Here is a 25,570-nt window from a genome sequence, read left to right on the forward strand (position 1 = left end):
GCCGGGCTGGGCCCCACAAGGCTCCAGTAGAATGAAGGAAACCGTTCCCGCAGTCAGTGCTTTTAAGGTGATAAACACCAAGGCCGATGGCTATGCCCCTAATAAGTTTGACCCTCCTCCCCGGCCGGGGCAGGTCAGAAAACTGCTGAGGGGGCCTGGGTGGCTCAGTGCCTAAGCGTTCGACTCTTGATCTGGGCTCAGGTCATGATCTCACGGTTCGTGTCTGAGCCCTGCGTTGGGCTCCGCGCTGACAGGGCAGAGCCTGCTTGGGATTCTGTCTCCTTCCCTCTCTCTCTCTCTCTCTCTGCCCCTCCCCGTTCTCTCTCTCTCTCTCTCTCTCTCTCCCCCTCAAAAATAAATAAACTTTAAAAAAAAAAAAGAAAGGGCCGAGTACCTCATCACTCACCCTACATGCTACGGGCACACAACACACCCTTACACCCACGCTCAGAAACCCACGTCTGCGTGCCACACACACCCCTACACACGCACCCTACACGTAGACACCTACATGGACCCACGGTGCACACGCTCCTAGGCAGGCACTCACCTGTAACAGCCCCACAACCCACTCCACCCGCCTACGACACCCCCGCCCCTACGGTATACACATACATTACACACCCACTTCACACACCCCCCTCCCACGTGCACGCCATGCACGCTGCACCCGCCCCTACGACGCGTGGTCTGTACCCCGCACCTGTCTACACGCGGCCCGGCACACAGCACCTACCCCTCGCCCCCGTGCACCCTACAGCTACCCCGCGGCCTCCCTCCTTCCTCAGGCCCCCCTGAAATCGAGGTGAAGGGGACATCTGGCGATCTGTCGGCATCCGCGGAAAACTCCGCGTGCGCCTCTGGTCCCCCCCCCCCCCCACATCCCGACACGGCCCCCGGGGCCCCCTGGCTGCGGCTGGAGGCCGGAGGGAGAGTCGCGGAGAAGGGCAGGGCTGCGAAGGAGAGAGGAGAGCTGCTTTTCTGTTTCTCGTTTCCTCCTCAGACGGAGGCTTGAAGGAAACGGGCCCCTGCCCCAGGACATCACCATCCCTGTGGTTCAGCAAAGCTAAACCCCTACCATTTCTGGGAGACTGTTGCCCCCCAGATGGTACTGATTCCAGGCGGCTGAGGCCTGCGCGGGCAGGAATCTCGAGTGGGACCTGCAGGGCCCGCCGAGCCAGAAGCTGGGGGCAGGTGTTCCGTTAGTGATGCTGTTTGTTTATTATTTACTGCCACCTGCTGGCCCACCATGGGAGCTGTGCCCCAAGCCAGCATTTAACAAGCTCAAGAGGACGTTTCCGAATCGAATCGGGTCTGGGAGAAAACGAAGAGAAACCTGCAAATTCTTCCACGGGGGGCAGGCCCGCCGGGTAGTTTGCTTCCTCGGTAAACTCAGGTCACTTACTCCAGACAAGCTCCTGTCTTGGTGGGTCTGGGTTTCCCAGGCCCAGGATGGCTCCAAAAGTCTGTATGCTAACGTCTACATCACTCAACGACAGCGCTTAAAATCGCTGGGCAGACGGTGGTGCCAGGAAATAACAATTCTTTCAATATTGGACTTCTTTTTTTTTTTTTTTTTCAAGTCCAGAAAAGTACATTAGCCCTGGGGCTCTTGCCAATTAGGAGGATATTCCGCACTTCTCCTCCCTCGAAGGGCGGCTGCCCCCTTTCTATCACTTTCCATCAGCCCCCTCTCTGCCTGTCTACTCAGGCAAAGACCAAAGACAAGACGGGGGTGCGCACACCCCACGGGCGCGTCACAGCTGGGAGGCACGGCCTCCCACAGTGGACACTCAGTTTGTCTACCGAAGTGTAAGATGAGAAAAAAAAAAGCCCATTTGAAAATAGACATTCTTGCACAAATAAATGCCGCCTCACCCGGCAAACTAATTACACTTTTAGTAAAAATGCTCACTCGGGCCCGCTGTGTCTAACAATTTGATAGCTCGCCGTTCTTATCTCAACACACACCCTTACGTCTTTCCGCGGAAGATGCAAGTTACCCTGGGAAAGGAGGAGAGGCAGCCAGTCTGTACGCGGACCAGGCTGTTCTAAAGTGCAGGGTGCTCACATCGCTGTGCCCTGCAGGGGAAGGCGCTTAAGGAAGACGCTTTTCCTTCCGCTGCAATGGAGCCGGGGCTCCGGACCGGCTACTTCCCCCACATCCCACGGGCGGTGACAACGCCATCGCCCACGTGACCTGTGACAGCAACGTGAGCAGCTAGGGGGAAACCGGGGAACAACCACGAGCCCGCTCTTCTGGGACGGAGAAGACAGGGTGGGACGTTTCCTTACGAAGCACGTGTGCTCTCGTGCTTAGGCTGAGCTGGGCTCTCTTCTAAGCTTGTATTTGTTCCCATACAAGTGCTAATTCACGTAACCTTCACGACGGCCCCATTTCACAGATTGGGAAACTGAAGCACAGAGAGAGGACGTAACCTGCCCAAGGCCACACAGCTGATAGCTGACGGAGCCCAGGCAATCTGGCTCTGGGGGCCACTTGCTCATCTCTGTGCTCCCCACCTGCGTTTCAGGGGAAGGAACAGCATGCGTTCTGCCCCCCACGCTGCACTTCTCCCGCAGCGTGTGCCCCTGGGTGAGTCCTTTTACCTCCCAACTGGGGTTTCTTCCTCTTCAAAGGAGGACTGGACTGTCAGGGCTCTGGGCTATCTGCCAGCCCCCACGTGGCACGTGAAGTCATGCCGCTGCCCCGATCCTGAGCATCTAGGAGGCGGTCTGCCTGCCGCACGCAGTCCCAGGACGCAGCCGATCCCGACTAACAGAAACGCTCAACTCAAGCCTCCCCTCCTGTGGTCGGCGAGGGATGCCCCCTCCTCCCATCGAGAGGTGGGGGCCTAATGCTCTCCCCGTGAACCCGGGCTGGTCGTATTGACCAGCCTGATGAACAGAACCAGCTGGAAGCTTGTTCTGAGACCTCTGAGGCTGGGTCACAAGAAGCCCTGTAGCTCACATCATCCTCCACCCCAACCCGGGACTCCCCGGAATGCTCGTTCTAGGGGAAGCCGGTCACCTCATAAGAGGGCTGACCAACCCGAGGCCGCCGTGCTGGGAGGAAGCCCAGGCTAGCCGTGCGAAGAGGCTGCATGGACACAGATGCCCGACCAGCTCCCGGTGGTCCCAGGCACCAGGCACAGGACTGAGGACTCTTGGACACAGAAGCCCCAGCCAATGCAGGAAAAGAGCCAAGGAACCAAGCTGACACCAGAACTGAGAACCAGACATAGGGCTTGGGGATGAGCCGGCCTAGCGAGCTCCAGCCACTGAAGCCGTGCCAGCTAAGGTCCAAGTCAGCACGGGATGGAGTCAAACCGTCCCTGCCACGCCCAGCCGGAAACCCTCATCCACGAAATCAAACGCGTAATAAAACAGTCTTCATTTTATGCCATTAAATTGTCAGGCAGCTGCAGTAGGTAACTGGGGCACCAGGCGTGTGGCAAACGGGGCCTTCGCCAGTTCCTGGTCACCACGGGGACCGAAGCGGGCAGCACCATGGGAAAAGAATGTCGAAACCCGCACGTGAAACATACACACGTACCCCACGGATCCTGCTCCTACTCCCACTGCTTCCAGTACGAAGACGATGATGCTAACACTAATCAGCTATTATAACGGCCTGTGACGTCAGGTGCACTGTGCTAAACGTTTTATAGACGCAATTTCATTTTACACACCTCACAACCCGATGCCTTCAATACCGTGGCCAGCTCGCCCTGCAGATGAGGAAACTGGCTCTGGGTGGCTTGGCCAAGGTCGCACAGCTGGGAAGCGACAGAATCTGAACCGGGGTCACGCAGCGTAAGTCCAGAGCCCTATCCTGTAGCCGCTCCCCCGACCGTCCAGGAGTGACCGCTGCTGGCCACCTCTCTGGAAACTGCTCAGGCTGCCTGCTGCCTTCTGTCCCCTGCCCCCGCCTTGTTCCTCTAGACGAACGGGGTCTCTCCTAAATGGAAGTGCAGGCAGAGAAGCTTCTGGGTCCCAGACGCCGTGAGGCGGGCCTCCCCGGTATTGCCCCACTATGCCGTGCCGGACCAATTGCTGGGTGCCCCCTCATTCATTCATTCACTCATTCGTTCATCCATCCATCCATCCATCCATTCATTCATAGACATGAGCTCCCGCTGTGAGCCAGGCTGGTGCTGGGGACCGAGGAGCAGATCACTGGCTGGGCACAGCCTCAGCAAAAATGTGCAGTGTGAGGTGTTGCGAGGGCAGACACTGGGGGAGGGAGAGGTCCCTTACCCCACCCCCCCCCCCCCCAATAACTCAGCCTTGAGCAAAAGGCAGGGGCGTGAGATCAGATCTCACCAGCAGTCAAGATCACAGGTAAATCAATGTGTGCATTCAAGGTCTGAGGCGGGAGGTGAGGAGAAAGGGGTCTCTCCCCTCCCCTGCCGCCTCCCCTGCACCCCCTACTCATCCATCACCTCTCACCCTCTGCCCCTCTGCCCCCACCCCACCAATCCCATCTCTACCCCCAGCCAGCGTCCACCCACCGCCCTTCTGCCCCCTCATCAGCAGAGCAGGTAGGCAGGTGCAGGGCTGGAGCTGTGGGCCCGGTGCTTCCCTCATCTATCACAGCGGTGCCAAGCTCCCTCCGGGGATGCCTCAGCCCACCTTCTGGCTGACAAATCCCCACAAGCCTCCTGTCCCTGATCTGTTTCGGGGATGCGGCAACTGTCCCAAGTGGGGGCCCCACAGAAAGTCACTGGGGGCAGCCACCCCCTGGACACCTCGGGCCCTACTCAGCCCAAGGAGAAAGCAGCTGGTGTCAGCTCCCCATCGAGGACATTCCGAGAGGGAAAGGGGCTTCGAGCCGCACCTGCCTCAGGGGTGTGAGCGGCCGCCCGGACGGCTGTACCGGGAGGCCTCCTGGCTGGAGAAGGCTGGGGCCTCCGGGTCTGGCCTGTCGCAGACGATTTCACAGCTGAGTGGGTTGGAAGCCACCGGGGCTGCCCAAGGAGGGGAAACGCTTCCAGAAGCTCTAGTCAGAGTGAGAAGGGCAGCATGCACTTCTGGGCTCACCTTAGACTTCGCAGAAATGTCTGGGTTTTGTCTCGTTTCATTTTGTAATCAGGATGCCAGGCACATAGCAGGCACTGGCTGGCCCTGCAGTCCAGCACACAGGCCAGCGGCTGTCCCGCTTCGGTGACACTGCTGGGGGGTAAGACTGGCACTAGACGAGCCCCACCCTTGGTGGGGAGAGAGGTTTTGCCGAACGGATGCACGAACGGGTCGAGGGTCCCTCACTGCCTCAGTTTCCCCACTGGACTGGCCATAGAACGAAAAGCTTTTCGACCTTTGGGTGGCAAACCTTTCGATGATGTCCTGGCAAAGCATCATTTTAATGACACGGAGAGCCAATGCACACTCCTGCGATGAAAATCTAGTTTAAACAAAAAAAGAAAAAAGAAAACCAAACAGAGAGCCGGACCCTCTCGGGGCACGAACCTGTTGATAGACGGGAGCGCCGGCCCCCTTTTCTAGAACCGTCCTCACTGACGGGCCCTCTGGCCTCGGAATGCAACCTCCACTTGGAGACCTGCTGTTCTGTTGGGCGATCTTGGCCCCGGCTCCCTCTCGGGCTGAGAAAGTCTCCTACCTAGTTTCCATAAGGAAATCTTTGTAGCGGTCCCAGCGGAAAAGTCAAAAGTTTGACTTGAAAAAAGGAGCTACTTCAAAAGCATTGTCAGACCGAGGTGAGGGTTCCTTTAAAATGCATAAATTACAGGGGGCGCCCATTAATCAACCTATTGGCAGCCCCCGCGGTGGGAGCTCTGGGTGGGGGTGCGGGAGGGACGCGCGGGGACACATCCGGGGGAGGTGAAGCGAATAAGATACACGCTGAATAAGAGAGTAAATTAATGTGTTTATTACTTACTGCCTGGACTGCGTGCATGTGTGTGTGTGTATGTGTGTGTGTGTGTGTAGAAAAATGAAAGAAAAATGTAGAGTTTTTTTTTCAATAATAAAAAGGGAGTTGCGCTGCGGGGCCCCTAAAGCTTGTGAAAAATTAAACTCGACGGATTCAAACTGTCCTATTTCCACTTCAAAAGAGATGAGGCGCTGAGCGCTTCCCAACTTGTCTTCAAACGCCCAGCACCCTAGAAAGTTTCTTTAAAAAAATAAAGGCTCCTGTTCCCCCAAGCACTGTACCGGTTACTGTGCCCACCGTCTCTTCCTCTTCTAATTATACCCCTGTGAGTCTATTAATCAACTGGTAAATTATTTAGAGAGCCGCGCGCTGTCTCGCGCTGGTACAAACACGCCGCGTGCAAAGCCCTCCTTGCAGCCGGGCAGAGGTCCCTCGGGCCTCCCCTCTGCGCCGAGGCGGGCGTGCAACCCGCCCGGCTACACCGAGCAAAACAAGCAATCCGGGCACGCTTACCTCCTCAGACGGGAAGGTTTACTTTGTCTTTCAACTCGGCAAGTCCTTGCAAGTTTCTTAACAAAAGGGAAAAGCTGGTCTATTGTCGAATCTTTAGTGTGCATTTAGTGATGAGAATATTAATTCCCCCCTAAAAAGGGGCGGCAGTTCGGCGGGAGCTCTGATCCACGCACCACCCCCCCCCCCCCCCCCCCCCCTTCCCCCAGGAGGCGGACCCGCGGAAGGTTCCCGCAAACACTTGCGATCGCGCCGGTTTGGCGCGGGTTTGGCTGGTGCTTGTGACGAGGTCTCGTCTCCAGAAGGGGTGATGAGCCTCGAATCGCCCCCAGACCTCCCGACTCCGCTAGGGTTCCGTTAGGCCCCCGTTAGGCCTCCGTTAGGCCAGGCCGGGACGGACCTTCTCCAGACGGCAACATTTGGGAAACGGGAGGGCGGCGGGCGGGGGCGCAGGGATCACTCTCTAATGATCCGTCTTCCGCGGTCCCTTTCCTCCGCGTCAGGACTGGCGCTCTTAGGGGAAAGTTACCACACCAATTAAATGGCTGTTTTCTCATCTGGAAGTCAGTGTACGACTGGCGTGGGCACCAAGGAACCTGGGCCCTCTGATAATTGAACTGCTTTAGCTGCTGGCGGGGGGAGGTGCCGCGGGGTGGGTCGGTGATAGGGGTGACAGGAGTTAGGAGCCCATTGTAATCGGGCCACCAGGCTGGCTGGCAGGCGTCCTGTAAAAGACCAGAGGCTGCCTCCAATGCCCCCGGTGGGGACGCGCCGTCGCGGGCGGTCCCCCGACCTGACAGTCCCACAACGTTCCCAGGGCAATGCGGTCGGATCAAGGCGAACAGCTCACACACTTAGAGCAAAGACTGAAGCCAACAAGGACAAGATGTGCCTTTGGCTGTTTTTAATACCTTCCCAGGGTAGCTGTTCTCTAGAGAAAGCCCAAGCAACGGTGGAGAAAGGAAACAATTACCAGAACCGGGTAGAAGGCGACCCTTCTGAACCAAAGAGACGGTGCTGTAGTGCTAATTAGACCCAGCAATCTGGAGTGAGGTTGTGTCCACCGCCAACAGCCTGTGGACCGTACATTCTGGCTCACATACCCGAGGGAAGAGGTAAAAAGGAAGCATGGGCAGACTTCTTTCTGATGGCAAAGAGTGGAGGCCGGCGAGGAAGGCTGGCTTTCGCATTAGGTGAAAACTGGAGAGAAGCAGACATTCCGATGGGCAAAGACAGAATTGGGGCCTCCCTCGGAGACGCTCGGGGCCTCCAGTATTAAGAAACCCCACCTTCCACAAGACCCTTTGGTGGGCATGGAGCCCCAGGGAAGGGGCTGAGCACCTCATCTGGAGGCGGTGACCAGCGGGAGTCACCAATGATCTAGGCAGAGTTGAGATCGAGTAGTTCCTACGCCTGACTTTGGGGAGAAAAAGCAGCTCTGGCACACACACTGCCATCGGTCGTACTGGCAACAGAACCCATCAGCACCAACCATCGAATTTTAAACGCTTTGTAAACGGCTGAGAATGGATTTTTTTCCCCCCAAACCCGGACTAGTTTTTACTTGTTTCGTACGCACGCAAAAGTGACAGGAGCTTCCCGGCAGCTAAGCCTGCGTGATTTAAGGCCCAACCCCGGCGCCCGGTGCCTCGGATGGAGGTTGCCTGCATAAAGGAGGCTGCGTGCAGACCCTGGGGGATAAATTTGTTGTGTTGTGGCTTCAGCTAGAGTCGGAATGAGTTTAGGAGGTCGGACCCGTATATCTCAGAGTCCAGGCCACAGAAGCAGCAGCTCCCGAGCCTTCTGTCCGCGGTGCGGTCGCCAAGAGCCTAGGATCAAGAGGTTTCGGACGAGCTCTGATAGGCCCCTGGGGTCCTCTGCCCAGTAAATGTGCAGAGATGGGAAAACACCACTTATTAATTTTGCTGCTGATTCAAAAGAAGGAGGTGTTGGCAGCACCTGTGAGGACAGAAGAGCACATAACCGAGTCTGCAGAGGTCACGCCTGGGACGTCACATCATGAGGCCCCGTGGGGGGGGGGGGGGGGGGGGGGGGGGACCAAGAGGAGGGGGCTCCAGGGGGGCAGGGGGGAGGAGACGGCATCTGGATCTACTCAGCCGCACTGGCGATGGCGGTGACGGTGACCACGAGGGTGGCGGAGAGGTGCCATGATCGCAAAGCTGCCCGTCTCTGGGGCTTGGAGCGCCAAGGTGAGTGGAGAGAGGGCAAGAGCCTGTGACGGCGGGGGTCCCGGGGAGAGACGGGCGGGAGGGGTGGCGGGCAGGCCAGCAGCCAGGAGCACAGGGCAGGGTCCCCAGCGCAGGCAGTGTGGTACCCAGCAGGGCACCGTCTGGTATGCGGGGTGGCGGGGTGAGTTTCTACAGCAGGGCGGCTACGGGGTAAGATGCTCTGCCGGTGACATCTGCCAGCTCTGCCCCAGGGTGATGAGGCCTCTGAGCCCTCGCAAGAGTCTCCGCCCCTTTAGCCGAGCTGGCTGAACCCTCTGGATTGCACACGTGTGGAGGAGTGGCCGGGTGCTCTCCGTGCTCCCAGGAATCGCTGCTGGCGCCCCGGGCAGAGATGTCTGAAACGCGCCGAGGCTCTGAAGAGGGAAATTCGGATGCCGCGGCAGGCCCCCAAGAGCAACGGAAGAGTGATTATTCTCGTTCTGCTGGAATTCTGCCGACGGGTCACGGTGTAAGGGGACGTGCCTCGCTGCTCTCAGCGTGGGGGGGACACCTCGGAGCCCAGGGCAGCACCCGGGAGAGGAACTCTGCTCCCCTGCTCTCGGCCTCACTCTTCCCCAGAGAGGAGACGCATTCGTTGGACCGGCTCCGTCCTCCCGGCTCCCGTCCTCCAGCTGTTCGGCCCTCGTCCCCACTGTGCCCTCCCCACTCCTGCCTGCACTCAGTCAGGCTCCCCCCGGGGCAGGTCTGAGGCCAGTCGCCCCGTCCCCACCGCCAGGGCTGGGCCATTTATCAGGAGGAGGCATCTCCACGGGCTCGGCCCCAGACCTGGATGGGGGAAACCCTGTCCGGAAGCCCAAATGTGCCCTCACGGCCCTGCCACGTTCTCCACCTGAGGCCCGCAGAGAACTCTGGGTCGGCCCCCCAGTGGGCTCAGAAGTCAGCCCCTGAGGCCCAGACGGCTGACCCTGGACTCGGCTGCAGGGCTGTCGGCCACACCGCCAGCTGCAGTGATTTGCAGAGAAGCCAGGCTGCGGTCGGCTAAGCGGAGCTTCCGTGTTCAGCGTGACCTTCCCTTCAAATCCGAGTTCGGTCGGAATCGTTTACACGGTCTTCTTCCTGTTTCAGCCGGTGGCGAGCGGCCCCGCCCTGACCTGGAGGCTCCAGCCCTGCTCCCGTGCCCACCCGGGCGCGTGGCTGTGTCTGCGGTTTCTGCACGGCCCGTAATGACACCCGGTTAGTGGCGATGGGTGTAAACCCTGTCCGTTATCCCTGCGAGGTTGGGATTAGTGAAACGCCGGAATTTATTGCTTCCGTGGAGAACACACAGCAGTGGCTGCTGTTGTGTCTTCAATTCTGTAGCGACTGCAGAAGCACAGAGCTGCACGTCCAGATCAACAGGGTGCAGAGGGGACAACGAAGGGCGGAGCCTTGGCCACGGAGGCTGCCGGTCCCCCTGGCTTTACGGGGACAGGTGCCCTCAGTCTCTTTGGTGGTCACCAAAACTCCCCGAGACAAACAATAATTCTGCCTCTTGCCCACCACTGCAAACTGGGGGTTTGTTTTCAGTGGTCGGGGAGCGAGAGGTCTGAAGGGGCACCAAGAGCTGGCCGTGAGGACAGAGGAAGGGCCTCTGGGAGCCCGAGCGGCGACGAAACAGACTCTCCCGGGAGCCTCCAGGGGGAATCGTGGCCCCATCACACCCTGGTTCCGGAATTCTGCCCTCTACAACTGCCTGGTAATAAATGCGTGTCGTTTAAAACCACTAAGCTTAGGGGCGCCGGGGTGGCTCAGTCGGTTAAGCGTCTGGCTTTGTCTCAGGTCATGATCTTGCGGTTCGCGAGTTGGAGCCCCGCGCCAGGCTCTGTGCTGACAGCTCAAAATAAAGAAATAAGCTTTAAAAATAGACAAAGTGATGCGAATTCGTTAATTCACTACCTTCGCCCACTTGCCCGGCAAATGTTCTCTAGGGTGCTAAGAACCAGCAGCACCCACCCCGGTGGATGGGACATGGCATTGCTGGAGGGAGACTGTGCCCGAGTGTGCCGGGCCCTCCACGGACCTGCCTGCCGCATGCAGGTCGCTCTCCGACAGCCCGCCTGCCGGGCGCGTGTGTGCGCACCACATCCCGTGCGCCCACGGGAACCCTGCGACCCGGGGACTCCTGTCCCCAGCTCACCACTGAGGCCTCGGGCTCTGACAAGGGCTGCACGGCTCGCGGGGGTGGCTCGGGGGTCCAAACCAGACAGGGAGGTGCCAACGCTCACACTGGCTTGCAGTCCTGCCTGGAGCTTCCTGCCTCCGCCGCGTTCGATTTGCACCCCAGTGACGCAGGAATGAACGGACTCCCTCTCTGCGCAGATCACTGTGTCCAAAGGGTCTGACCGCACCTCACCTGACCCTCACCCTGGGGGACGGGGGCATCTTCTAAGGGGGGGGGGGCTTGGGAGAGCCATGCCAGGACGGAGTCGCAGGTGTCCCCCAGCTGGCGGGTCAGGAGCAAACGGCCTGTCTCCTGTGCTCCCCTCCACCTACTCTATCCGGAAGATGGTAGCAGACGGCAGTGAGCGCTCCGCCGGGAGGGCATCCTCGCCAACACACGCCCTCCCCCAAGTACGTGTTCACACACACTGGGGACAGCACAGAGGAACCACACCTGGTGCAGGGCAAGAAGATGTGGGTGCAGGGAATGCCCTGCCGCGGGGGAGGGGACACCAGGTCCAGAGGAGCTCAGACGTGAGGTGGCCACGTGGCCTCGCGGATCATCTTGGGCTCAGGAAATCGAGGCAGAATGGTCTCAAAGGTGCCCTTGCTGGGGGCCGACCGACAATGCTCTCAGACGGTACATCACAGAAGGGCCTGGAAGGACGATGTGGCCCGGCCTCCCCCCTCGAAGCCCCCGAGGACCAGGGGCCGGTGGACCCTTGGATCTGCAAAGCTGTCTGAACCTTCTGGCTTTTGACTTCCGACTAAACCAGAATATTTGTCCGCAGTATTTCTGTATGGCCAGCAATAAAGGCTGTGGGCAGCTCCGTGGCTCTCAACTTTAAGTGCCAGCAGTTACGAAAAGCATCCGTTCTCGAGAAACAGAAACAGCCCAAACCTCCAGGAACAACGCATGGTGTCCACAACCCACCCCCCAAATCGGGACACGGCTGGAAGCCTGCGGGCCCTGCCGGTGAACGAACACAGAACCTCTGCTGTCAGGAAAGCCCAATTTCCATCTCGCAGCCACCTTTCCGGGGCTGAGCCCCCCCCCCGGGCCCATGGGCCCCCCACGGGGGGATTTCCCCCCCCCCCCCCAGCCCATAAGGCTGTGGCAGTCGAGAGGAGTGTGACCTACCTGCCATCTTCTTTTGAAAATAGGGCTGGATGAGCTCGCCGACTTTTGACTTGTCTGCTACCGCCTCTTTCAACAGTTGCCCACAGTGGACTGGAGGAGAGAGGAACAGAAAGACACCCATGAAATTTTAAACAGAAGGAAGAATGAGAAGAAACGAAGCCCCGGTGCCGCCTGCCGGCGGGGAAGAAAGGTCACAGAGAAAAAATATAAAAGGGTTTTTCTGAGGGTGGGGGTGTGTGTCCAAGTGAGAGCAAATATCAAAAAGGACCTGGGGAATAAAGAAGAAACCGAGGAGGACGGCTCGGAATGAAAAGGCATGTATCTGGCAGGGAACAGATTGAAAATGGACGGTGCAGGGGCGCCTGGGTGGCTCAGTCGGCTGAGCGTCTGACTTCAGCTCAGGACATGATCTCGCGGTTCGTGGGTTCGAGCCCCGCGTCGGGCTCTGTGCTGACGGCTCAGAGCCTGGAGCCTGCTTCCGATTCTGTGTCTCCCTCTCTCTCTGCCCCTCCCCTGCTCATGTTCTGGCTCTCTCTCTTTCTCAGAAATGAATAAACATTAACAAATTAAAAAAAAAAAACAACCAAAAACACCCCTAAAATGAACTGGCAAAGGTGAGTGTTTAAGGCAACAATCATCACCAAAGATTTATCCCTCAGTGACAATGTGCTTAATTTGCTGCGTGAAGGACAGCAGGGATCATATCCAAAGCAGCTGGCAGTGTCCCTCACTAAGGGAACATGGGTGACGACAAAGGCTGATGGTGTACCTTCCTACGTACCTAGCAGTGTGCTGGGTATGCAAAGAGGTGGACCAAACCGTCCCAGGGTGCAGAGCCCTAGGCAGCCGAGCTGGGATTCAAACCCACGTCTGTGTGACATCGAACCCACGCTTGGCTTCCCGTTCTGGCCAGGAAGGAGTGGCAGATGTCGTGTGTACCCTCTGTCACAGAAAGCTATAAAACTGGGGCACCTGGTTGGCTCAGTCGGTTAAGTGTCTGACTTTGGCTCAGGTCATGATCTCACAGTCCGTGAGTTCAAGCCCCGCGTCGGGCTCTGGGCTGACAGCTCGGAGCCTGGAGCCTGCTTTGGATCCTGTGTCTCCCTCTCTCTCTGCTCCTCCCCCACTCACACTCTGTCTCTCTCTCTCTCTCTCTCTCTCCTCTCTCAAAAATAAATAAACATTAAAAAAAAAAAGTTAGGAAAAAAAAAGAAAGCCATAAAACTGAGCCAAAGATGGGAAACCGTTCTTTTCAGGCATTAGACTGCCGACTTCACAGGGCTGTGAACCCTGAGAGAAGGGAGACACCCAAGGGAGTCCCACCTTCACCCTGGATTTCTACTTTCCAGGGCACTTTCCAGAACTTAGCACAGGAGAAAGGGAGCCAAACACAGCAGTGGGAAGCAAAGGCTGGACCGAGTGCTGGAATTGGGGGAACAAGGTGATGGGGAGAAGGGAGCCGTGCAGAGAAGGGCTTCAGAAATCCTCACGGGGACTCACTGGGGTCTTCGGTCAGTGCAAAGCAGCACCTGTGGCAGGTGAGAACCTATCCCTACCCCAGGCCTGGCAGAGAAAAGTCCCTGGGACGTTGTGAGCCAAGGGAGAGGCAGGGAGACGCTGGTGCTCTGACAGCCAGAGCGAGAGACCGTGTGACCGTGCCCGGCACCCAGTCACCTGAGGTTCTGGGTACGGGGGTGCAGGAGCCCACGAGCGTGCACACTTGGGGCTCACCTGAACAAAAACTAAAAGCCTCCACCGGATCAAGCCAATCCTGTAGTGAATTAACTGCCTATTAGCACTCAACTCTTTTTTTTTAAATTTATTTTATATTATTATTTTTTTAATTTTTTATCTTTTATTCTTTTTAACATGAAATTTATTGTCAAATTGATTTCCATACAACACCCAGTGCTCATCCCAACAGGTGCCCTCCTCAATGCCCATCACCCACTTTCCCCTCCCTCCCACCCCCCCATTATTATTTTTTTTTTTAGAGAGAGCTGGGGAGAGGGGCAGAGAGAGAATCCCAAGCAGACTCCTCACTTAGCACTGATGTGGGGCTCAATCCCATGACCCAGGGATCACAACCTGAGCCAAACTCCAGAGTTGGACGCTCAACCGACTGAGCCCCGCCAGGCGTTCCTAGCACTCAACTTTTAACTTACTGTTCTTTTTAAAAATTTTTAATGTTTATTTATTTTTGAGAGCGAGAGAAAGTGAGCATGAGCGGGGGAGGGGCAAAGAGAGAGGGAGACACAGAATCCAAAGCAGGCTCCAGGCTCTGAGCGGTCAGCACAGAGCCCGACGCGGGGCTCGAAACCACAAACCGCGAGATCATGACCTGAGCCGAAGTCGGATGCTTAACCGGCTGAGCCACCCAGGCGCCCCTTAACTTACTGCTCTTAAAGCAGAACCACACAATCCAGACTCTTAGCAATGTGAGAACCACAACGTCTAGCATCTAATGAAAAACTACTTGAGATGCAAAAATCCATCAATCAGGAAAGTGTGACCCCTACAAAGAGAGAAAACAGGCTATAGAATCAGATCAAGAGGTGACCTGGGTGTCAGAATAAGCACACGAGAACTGAAACCAACTCTCGTTGATATATTTACAATTGTAAAGGGAAAGACAGTTGAAATGGGTGAGCAGCTGGGGAATCTCAGCAGAGAAATGGAAACTATATAAAAGAACCAGATGCAAATTCTAGAAACTGGAAAATACAATATCTTAAATGGAAAACATCATTGGATAGGTTGCAATCCATGAAGCGGAAGACAGGAAGACCGGTCATACAGTATCCAAACCAAAGCAAAGAGGAAGTAAAGGGAGGCCCGGAAAAAAGACTAGAACCTCAGAGACCTGGAGGGCAGTACCAGTCAGTGTCACGTACATGCAATCAGAGTTCCAGGGAGGGAGAGGGGAGGGAGAGAGTGGTGACACAGAGAGGCAGAAAAATACATTTGAGAAAATAATGGCAAGAGAGTCTCAAAATCTGATGAAAAATATTTCAAAATTTGATGAAAAACATCAATCCACAGATCGGAGAATCTCTGAGACCCAACCAGAATAAACCCAAAGTAAACCACACCTTGACACATCATAGTTGAGTTTCTGAAAAGTAAAGACAAAGAGAAAATAGTGAGTGCAGCTGGGTGGGGAGACGCTCTATACATGGGGGAACAATGATAAAAATAACCCGAGTTCTCATCCGAGGCAACGCAGGCCGTAAGACAACGGAATGCCGTGTTTAAAGCGCGAAGAGGAAAGCCTGTCAGCATAGATTTCTATGTGCAGCAGGAACATCCTTCAAGAATGAAGGTGCAATACAGACATTTTCAGACAGATGAAAGCAGAATTTGTCGCCAGCAGACGTGCACTACAAGAAATGTTAAAGGAAGTTCTTTAGGCGGAAAGAGAGTGATCGCGGGTGGAAATTTAGACCTAAACAAAAAAGGGTTGATATGTGTAGGTATATCACAGGACCTTTCCCCTTCATGCTTTCATTGAGAGAAAGAAAGAAAGAAAGAAAGAAAGAAAGAAAGAAAGAAAGAAAAGAAAAGAAAGAAACCAAGTGACCAAAGCAAAAATAATTACGATATACTGTAGAGTTTATAACATGGGGAAGTAAAATGTACGACAAAAAAATAGCACAAAGGACGGGAGCAAGGTAAATGGAAATACGGCACTGTAGGCTCTTGTATTATACGCAAAGAGGTAGAGCATTAATTCAAGGCAGACTGTGACAAGTGAATGATACTATGTGACCCCTAGAGCAGCCATGAGCAAAAGAAAGCAAAGACATATAGCAAAAAAGGCAACAGAGGAAATGAAATGGATTGCTAAAAAGCACTGGGTTAATCCAACAGTTGGCAGGAAAGCAGAAACAAAGAAGAGGTAACAGAAGACAAAACACCCGGGACAGGAGGTTTGACACAATACTGAAAATTACTTAAAATGGAGATGTACTGAACATCTCAATTAAAGGATGAAAATGTCAGACTGTATTAAAAAAAAAAAAAAGCAGGATACAATTATATGCTGTGTACAAGTCACATATTTTGAATGGAAGACACAGATGATTTAAAAGAGAAAAGACAGGGGGCGCCTGGGTGACTCAGTCGGTGAAGCGTCCGACTTCGGCTCAGGTTATGATCTCACGGTTTGTGGGGTTGAGCCCCGAGTAGGGCTCTGTGCTGACAGTGCAGAGCCTGGAGCCTGCTTCGGATTCTGTGTCTCCCTCTCAATCTCTGCCCTTCCTTTGCTCTTGCTCTGTCTCTCTCTGTCTCTCTCAAACATAAATAAACATTAAAAAAAATCAAAAGAAAAAAGAATATATACCATACAGATACTAATCATAAGAGAGTGGCTATGTTAGTATCAGATGAAGTAGACTCCAAGAAGATAAGTGTTACCGGAGACAGGGGAGCGTTTCCTAACCATAAAGCGGTCATGTCATCAAGAAGACACAGCAGGGGGTGCCTGGGTGGCTCAGTCGGTTAAGCGTCCGACTTCGGCTCAGGTCATGATCTCGCGGTTTGTGGTTTCGAGCCCCGCGTCGGGCTCTGTGCTGACAGTACAGATCCCGCTTCAGATCCTCTGTCTCCCTTTCTGTCTCCCCTCCCTCACTCACATGGCTCTCTCTCTCTCTCTCTCTCTCAAAAATACACAAATAAACACTTGAAAAAAAAAGGATACATTTTAAAAATTATCTTAGAAGAAGAAGAAGAAGAAGAAGAAGAAGAAGAAGAAGAAGAAGAAGAAGAAGAAGAAAAAGGAGGAGGAGGAGGAGGAGGAGGAGGAGGAGGAGGAGACATCAATGATGACGACACAGCAGTCCTCAGCGTGCATGCTCCCAGGAACGGAGCTTCAAATCACATGCAGCAGAAACTGGCAGAGCAGAGACTCACCCACAGGCAGAGCTGGGGATTTGAACAGATCCCTTTTGGTAACTAAACAATAGCAGTGAGAAACCATGAAGGACACGGAAGAACTGAACAACCCTATCAGACATCTTCTCCTAATTGACATTTGTGGAGCACTGCCTCCTACAATGCCAGAACACATATTCTCTTCTAGTGCACATAGAATTCACCACGCTGAGCCACAAAAAAGTATCAGTACATCTCAAAGGACTGAAATCGTACAAGGTAGGTTCTCTGAGCACAGAGGAATTAGAAATCGATACTCCCCTGCCCCACAAACCTGGAAAACTCCCAAATATTTGGAAATTAAGCAAAACACTTCTACATTATACACAAGTCAAAAAAGAAACCACAAGGCAGATGAGAAAATGTTTTGAACCGAATGAGAAAACTCAACACATTAAAATTCTGTGAGATGCAGCTAAAGAAGCACTTAGAGGAAAACGCGTAGCGTTCAGTGCTTGTATTAGGAAAGGATGGTTTAAAGCCCCTGCCTCGCTTCACGATGTCCCATGAAGAAAACCCTGTAATAATCTTCTCTCTCCTAACGGGTCCCGGGACCAAGGCTGGGGACACGTTCAGACCTGGAACTAGGTTGGACAACCTTGCTTGCTCCCCTCTCCCAGCCTGGTCATGCACCCGGATCCATACATTCCTCTCTGGTTCTTTCTACATCTTCCCTGCCTGCGTGCCAATAAAGGGCACCGCATAGAGCGGGACTCAATGAGGGCGATTATGACATTGTAATAAAATTCTTCATGGTTGTCTCTGGTTAGAAAATTCACGCTCGCTACAAAAAGAAAAAATCAGAATCGTAGAACACGCCACTCCACAGAGACAGCCAGTTTGGCGTATGCATGTTCCTTCTGATGTTTTCTGAGCATACACTAACACACCTTGTAAACAGAAAGCAGATCATCCCCTGAACACTGTTGAGTGACTCGCTCTCCGCCCCCTCTCTCATTTAACAATATATCACGAACATCAAGTCACTTTACAGGTTTCTTTTCAATAGCTGCCCCTTCACGTTGATTCATCATTAAATAATTAATGCTCCAGTGTATGGGTTTCCCACAGCTTACTTAATTATCCCCCTTATTAACAGAGTCCGGGGTCGCCTCTCTTCCATCATGAACCCTCACATCTCTTGTTCGACATCTGAGTGCTTCGGTAGAATAAAACCCATGGAGCGAAATCGCTGGGCCAGAGCATGTGCACAGTTCACATGTGAACCCACGGTGCCTTCTGTCTTTCAAAAAGTGCCTTTTTATACTCTCAGCCAATTGTGAACACGAGTGTTCCAATCAACCCTGTTGGAGCGAACGTTGGTTTGTTTGCTTGTACAGAGCTGTTTGCCCACAACCGAAGAGTCGGGAAATGGGGACATGAGAGCCGAGCCAGGGGGTGGCCACAGGGGAGCCCGCCGTTCCCTGAGGTCTGGATGCAGACGGGCCTCGCGGGGTCTTGTACTTATCAAGAACGCCTTCGAGAGACGCGAACTTTCTGAGTTCGCTGGATTAGCAGAAAAGGCCCCCACGTGGCTCTTTAGCTACAAAACAGAAACCGTGATGAGCTTTCTCCGATCTTCCGTTTGGGAAAAAATCTAGGCCTATGATTTCATTTTTCATGATTGGTACGTGGAAAGCAATGTGAATTTAAATACGTTTTTCTCGAATGACTCTGTTTGTGTAAACAAAATCCGGCACAGTGACGACGATTTCCGTGAGGCCTGGCGCTCTACCACTTGTTGAGGCTTTCGGAGCCGCCCTCGGCCGCTCACGCTGTTCTCACCGCCAGTGTTCCAGCCCTTCGTACGACAGTCCCCTCGATAAACACGTGGGTGCAGCGGCCAACAGACTGGTGCTCGCTCTCGGCAAAGACACCACAGCCGTAGCTGCAAATTGAGCCTTGTAATAAGTCAAGAGGTAAAACCAAAAGAACAAGTTACCTGAATGATTTGTTTTGTTTTGTTGTTGTTGTTGTTTTTTCAAATCGGTGCAAGCCAAAGCATTTTTCACCCTAAGGCATCCAGAGTGCCTTTCCGTACTCATCAAAGCAGAGCACTACCGTTTGGTATTTTCACGAGGCTACTAGTACGACTATTTTTCATTACTAAACAGAACAATCGCTCCGCTCCCTATCTTCACGTCCTGGGTAGGATTTTCGTCGCTGATTCCTGGCTAGTCTCGGTGGCTTTGGAACTTTACGTTAGAGGCCACCTACTTGAAAGGCGTTTTCGTTCGAAACTTGATCCTTCTGGGCTGGTACATATACATCCGTGCTTGTTTGTATACGTAGATATTTGCGGGGCGTATCTGCAGGATTTGGAGACGTATATATGCGTATTTTTACATTTGGGGCGCGGGTCTCGTTTTTCCTTCACAGCCAGAGGTTACTCGGGCTTGCGGAGCATTCATCAGAAGCGGCGGTGGCGGTGAGGGCGGCCCTTTCGCTCCTGGCAGCCGCATCGTTGACTGTTCCGCTTCTCCCTCCTTTCCGGCCTTTAGCCCCCTGAAGGGAGGCTGGCATCCGAGACCGCCGGGGGCCACCTCGGGACAGACCCGGAGAACCGATGTCAGCATTTCCCTCTCCTCCTGGTAAAATATTTATTGAAACTGTACGAGCTTTCGAGAAGCCTTCCTCTGGTTCAGAAATCGTTTGCCCGTAAACCCGCTGGCCTGGGCTGGGGAGCCAAACGGGACCGGAGAAAATAAATCCGCGGCAGAGCTCCAGATTATGTGAGAGCTGTGGCTTCCAGGGAGACCGCAGGGGCCGGAGGAAGCGCCCCTGGTGCAGAGCACAGAGAAACCACTGCTCCCAAGGAGTGAAATATGATGACTAGAAAATGCATGGGCTCTTTGGGCGGTGGACGTGTTTTTATTGGTTAATGTTTTTATGGCCATATTCTCTGGGAAGAACCATCCCTGCGAAGACGGACCTGAAAACTGTTGATGGCAGAGAGCAAGAAGGAGAAGCAACACTGAGCTCCTTCTCACCACCCCCACAAGGTGGGAAGGCTTGGGAGGGCAGTGGGGGAAGGGGGACGGGGGCAGGTTCTGGAAACAGGGCGCGGCCGGGGCACTCACCGTTGACGAGGCCGTATTTCTGGGCCAGGAGGGCAGCCTGCAGACGTTTCCCACTGCCCACGGGCCCGCAAAGCAGCACCCGCGGGGTGAACGGGGCATTAGATCGATGGCTGGTTTGGGCATAGGTCAGAGCTGGAAAGAGAGGATATGGGCGTAGTAAACTCAGGTCCTAAAGGAAGGGAAACCAGCTTAAGGCACCTGCGCTCACGCTCTTAAGAACAGTGACGATTTCTCCCGTTTACAGCCACGTGGAAACCCCCTGGGCGGCTGCCAGCCGCCAGCAGCCACGGGGCGAAGCTGTGGGGAAAGAAATCCGCTTCAGGCCTGGGCACTAAGGCAGAGGGGGGCAGGGGATCCAGAGAAGCCACCTCCGAAGCACTGTCCACCCTGCGGTTCCTCTAACACCTGCGCTTCCCTCCTGGTCGACGGGGGGCTGGTCCCAGCACACAGGATGCACAAGGTTGGGTTGGGATGTTTCCACACTGACCCTGGGCCGAGCCTCTAGCCTGAAGCTTGGAACCGGGTGTCTCCCAGTGTCAGATCTAGACTTTGATAAATGCATCAGGCCTGGAGGGGGCCTCGTGTCCGGGGACTTCTAAAGGACATGGGTAGAGAATAACTTGTGGCTGCGCTCCAGTGACACCAACTTTGTTGGGAGTCTCCAAAGAGACAGTGACCAAATAGGTCCCAGGAGTGGGCAGATGTGGGTGCACGGCTGGCCCGTGGCACGCCCTGGCATTTGATGAGCAAAGAGGGGGAGGCACGGGGGCCAGCGTCTCCAACACTGAGGCGACTCAACAGCAAACCAGGTCACCCCTGACCTGAGCACGGGGGAGGGGCTGTACAAGCAGCCGAGGAGGCCATTACGGGGCAGCTTGGCACCTGCTGATGCCGAGGGCCAGGGCCAGCTCCGCAGCCACCCATATCAGAACAGGTCTCCCTCTCTAGCCTTGCCTCCTGCCAGGGACCCAGACCGTCCTGCGCAGGGTCGGCCACGGACGGCCCTCTGGTGGCTGTCCTGCCTTTGGACGGATTTGGCTCTAGCAAGGGGCTGAGCCAACACGCGGCCTTTAGGGACCCAGCCACCCCCGAAACCAGGGTGTGCCAACTGCGTGCTCGTGGCATTTGGGGCACATCCCTGGTCCAGGGGTTTGGGCACACCCACCAGGCGCCAGTGGCCCACTTCTAAGTTGTGACAACCACCAATGTCCCCAGGATGGAAGCGGGGGGCCCATGAGAAGCCCTGGATGTTCATTGTATGAATTTTGAGCTCTCAAATCTTTGTAGGATTTTTTTAACTGGAAGGATCGTTCTAGAGACCACAACTCCCCCCTTCTTTGGAGATCGAGGCACAGGTAAGTTAACCGACTGCCGTAAAGGTGGTGATTCTAACTGTCTTCCTGGCAACGTCATACCTACCAGCGTGTGTTAAACACTAAGCTAAATAAACACTCTGCGGACGTCGTCTTATTCGATGGGTGCAGCATTCCCACAAGAGACATGTTACGTTCTTGCCCCGTTTTACCGGGAGCTGGCAGGCAGGGGTGACGCTCCCACACCTGCGGCCGGGGTGACATTTTCAGCCCCTGAGAATAAGCTGGAGGCCCTTCAAGCAAGGCCCCTCCAGCCTCAGAACTTCCTAGATCCACGACCATCTGAAATGCACAGACACTACGGGCAGAGAAGCCTGCTTACAAATGATGCTTAATTTACAGTAAATAACTAAGTTAATTAGAAGTAATGATCCCCCAGACAGTCTCAACATCTAATTATTCTTTTTAAAAATATGTGGTTGCTGGATGCACTGCCGAGAGATTAAAAAAACAACACAGAATTCCGCACTCCAATTTTCAATGTATCTGTCTGCATTATTAATTAATAATAATTAATATTCAGACACTCACATTTTTATTTACAATTCCAGGCATGAATTCTTTATGAACGATCATCTGAACTTTTAAATTTAATTAAGTGATTTGGAAGTAATTAATGTGTAAATTCAGAACCGTGCCATAAGATAAATGTAGTGGCTGTTTATCTTCAGAGTGCAGTGTAGATTACTAAAGACCCTTCTGAGATGCAAAATCAGTGGAAAACCGTAAGGTGTCCACAGCCCGGCTTGTAAAGTGGAGACATTTTCTAGACATCCACCCGATGGTTGATTGACCTCCTCAGGGAGCGAGGCCGCTGTCCCTGGGCTGTGAGTCCAGCAAAGTCCACGGGCAGGTAGGGGCCAGGGGAACTGCCAGGCCAGGGAGCTCAGAAGCCCTTCCCCCGCAAAACAGAACTTTTCTTAAAGAGATTTGAAGGAATGCGCCCCAGAAGGCCATTGTCGGCTATCAAGTGTCTCAGATCTCCGTGCTGGCATTTTTATTGTGTCATTTCCTCAGCATTGCCTAGGAGGGGATAATCGGATGCAGACACACTTCTGAATGATAATTCAGCTGCTCTGGGATCGAACTAGTCTAACTTTCCCTGGCCTTCTTGGACAGGATGCCAAGGCCCGACAGCAATGAGGTCTGATGTTTACTGAGTGCCTCTCGGCACCAGTGCTGGCCTCGCGGCTATGGAGATGTGATTTGCAGACTCCCATGTAATCCTCACCCAAGCCTGGGAGGAAGACAAGATTTCTGTTCCCACTTCAGGGATGACAAAACTGAGGCCAAGAGGGGTACAAGGGTTGCCGGAGACTGCCCGGCTGACGTGTGGTGGGGACGACGTGTGAACACAGGGCCCCCGGCCCTCACGTCTCCGGGCTCAACCTTCACCCTCCTCCACACGGCTGTGCGCACACATGCACCTGCTTCAGGTGCTTTCTGTGGACCTTTGTCACTGCTCCAATGACAGTGCAGTGGGGGGGGGTGGGGCCACTTCCCCTGCTCTGCATGGACTCACAACCCCTGTGTTGTGTTGCCCGGTTTGTGTGTGTCTGTGTGTGTGTGTGTGTGTGCGGTGGCCGTGGGTTCTGTGCGCATGTTTGTTTTAATTTTTACAAACTTTCTCTTCCTTCTCCCTCACCCCCAGGGCAAACTTCTTGCCCCCGTTGTCCCTCCCGCCCCACCCCCTCATTATCAAATCTGCTGGCCACGCCGATCGTAGAACGTTATTAGCCCAGGGAACCTAGGCCGTCCAGGACTTGACTCCCAGGGTCTCCGGCACATCCTGGTCCCTGGCATCACTGCCACATTAAGGGACCCTAGGACGGGAGGGTCACGGACGGCCAAGGTGCCTGGGAAACCCACCGCCCGTGTGTTTACCCTGGTAGAAGACGTCCATGCACGGCTGGTCGGCGCTGATGACTTTCAGGATCTTGGGGTAAGCCGGAAGGATCCCGATGATGTTCCTGTGGTATTCCAGCAGCTTCCGTGCCGTCTCCAGCTCTGAGATGCCCTCTGGCACCACCAGCCGGTTCTGGATTTCCGCTTCGGGGGGCCAGTCAAAGGTGGTGTGATAAATCTCTGCAAGGGGACAGGCGCGTGGTTAGAGTCACCCGCGGGGGGCCGCCGAGGCCGCCAGGGCATCTGGCCGGGGGGGCTTGCCGTCCAGGGGGCCGAAGCCTGGGAGCCCGCCCGGAGCCGTGCGGATGCGCTTTGCCTCCGGAGCTGCTCTGACATCTCTGTTAACGATAACAAAACGCCGAGGGTTCTCAGCACGGCGGGAAGGGAGGCCACGACTTCGGAGCACGTGCTCCGAGCCGGGCACTCTGACGGACCCCACCCGCACACGCTCGTCTTCACAGCCATCCGATCACAAGGCACGGGTCACCCCGTGTCCAGGTGAGAAAACCGAGTCTCGAAAGGGGCGGGGCCAGAGTCCACAAACCCAGGTCTGTCTGCTGCCCCGACTCCTCCGGGCCGGGGCTTACCATCTCCCACGGGTCTAGCCCAGCCCGCCACACTGGAGCACGTGCCCGCCTGTGCGGCCCCCGTGTGGCCCTCTGGGGGCACCCCGAGCGGAGAAGGGCTCAGTAAATGGGGGGTGGGGCTGTCGGTCACTCCAACCGATCACTGACCACCTCTGAAACCCCGTGGAGCGGGCAGGGGGTGGAGACGTCCTACCTCCCGTCTGAGGGTCGATTCTCTTCCCCAAGTTTCTCTCAATCAGGACGGTGTCTGGAGAGCTCAGCACAACTGGACAGAGAAGGGAGAGAGCACAACCAGGCAGGTTGGGCAGCGGGTCCCAGACACTTGAATCTCGGGGGCTGATAACCTGTCTTACGTCTCTCTTGCCATGTAACGACCACCCCCGTCGTTCCCTTAGAGAGGTCTGCTCAGCTACCCAACCGCGAAGGCACGGTCTCAGGCCAGCGGACCGCCCACACTTGAACGTCTCCTCTAACAGTTTTCACGGTAACAACGCAATGAGCAACGCCTTGGTGGGAATGCTCTTGCCACATTTTGGATTACTTCCTAAAGAGAGCTTCTCACAGGTGGGATTCCCGGAACAAGGAACCACCAGGGTCAAAACAAAACTCCATTTTTCTTACTTAAAATTTTTTTTTAATGTTTGGTCATTTGGAGAGAGAGAGAGGGAGACAGAACATGAGTGAGGGAGGGGCAGAGAGAAGGAGACACAGAACTCGAAGCAGGCTCTAGGCTCCGAGCTGTCAGTACAGAGCCCAACGTGGGGCCTGAACCCATGAACCGTGAGATCATGACCTGAGCCAAAGTTGGACGCTTTACTGACTGAGACACCCAGGCAGCCCTAAAACTCCATTTTTCTGAGAGCGATCCCCAAAGGCCTTTAGCTTTATAAAATTCAACTGTGCTGTCCTTTTTCCTGCTGGGTCCTGGCTGGTGCAGGGCTGAGGGTGGGCACTGGGAGTGGGCAATACAGAGCAGGGCACTCCCTTCTGGGGTCTGGGGACAGCCACAGGCTACTCACTGACGTGTCTGGGGGTGATCCCGAGGGTCTGGATCATCAGGGCCTGCTCCCGAGTTTCAGGAATGCCATCCAGAATCCAGCCCTAGGCAGAGAATTGAGAGGTACTCATCTATCTTTACTTTTTAGATTTTTTTTTTTTTTTTGGAATTATAAAAGGAATATAATAGTGTTATTTTAAAAAGCTGGAACTTTAAGGACAAAAGAAAGTAAATGTTTCTGATAGCCACATCATCCACCTTAACAAGTACTCTTGTATTGTTATATTCCCTTCTTTTTTTTAATGTTTACTTATTTTCAGAGAGAGAGAGAGAGAGAGAGAGTGGGAGGGGCGGACAGAGGATCCCAAGCAGGCCCTGCACTGACAACGGTGAGCCCGACACGGGGCTGGAACTCATGAACCCTGAGATCATGACCTGAGCCAAAGGTGACTACTCACTCAACTGAGCCACCCAGGTGTCCCTATTATATTCCCTTCTGAATCCTACATTTGTGACCATAATCACAACATACATATTTTGTGTCCTAATTTTTTCCATCACACCTCACAGCCACCAAAGCACTTTCTCAAATCGGCACGCCTGCCCATTGCCACCATTTTCAGTGTCTACCGCATTCTGCCCAATGAACGTGACACGGTTGCTTAAACATGCCCACGACAGAACATTGCAACAGCTAGCGATTCTTGCCATCATAAATAACGCTGTGATGAATGGTGCTGTGCATATGGCTCTTTCCACATTGT

The 25,570-nt window shown here is 54.5% G+C and overlaps 1 protein-coding gene across 2 annotated transcripts in view; it reads right to left on the reverse strand.

The window, feature by feature from the left end:
• The window catches only part of AK8 (adenylate kinase 8), a 126,190-nt gene that overhangs the window by 58,185 nt on the left and 42,435 nt on the right, over positions 1 to 25,570 (reverse strand). For both annotated transcript variants that reach the window (XM_049638224.1, XM_049638232.1), the window contains 5 exons: positions 24,829 to 24,910; positions 24,003 to 24,074; positions 23,202 to 23,402; positions 19,945 to 20,076; positions 11,933 to 12,022 (listed from right to left, as the gene is read on the reverse strand). In XM_049638224.1, the coding sequence (XP_049494181.1) occupies positions 11,933 to 12,022; positions 19,945 to 20,076; positions 23,202 to 23,402; positions 24,003 to 24,074; positions 24,829 to 24,910 (577 nt within the window). The remainder of the gene's footprint in view (positions 1 to 11,932; positions 12,023 to 19,944; positions 20,077 to 23,201; positions 23,403 to 24,002; positions 24,075 to 24,828; positions 24,911 to 25,570) is intronic.

The sequence above is a fragment of the Panthera uncia genome, chromosome D4 (genome assembly GCF_023721935.1).
Source record: "Panthera uncia isolate 11264 chromosome D4, Puncia_PCG_1.0, whole genome shotgun sequence".
NCBI lineage: Eukaryota > Metazoa > Chordata > Mammalia > Carnivora > Felidae > Panthera > Panthera uncia.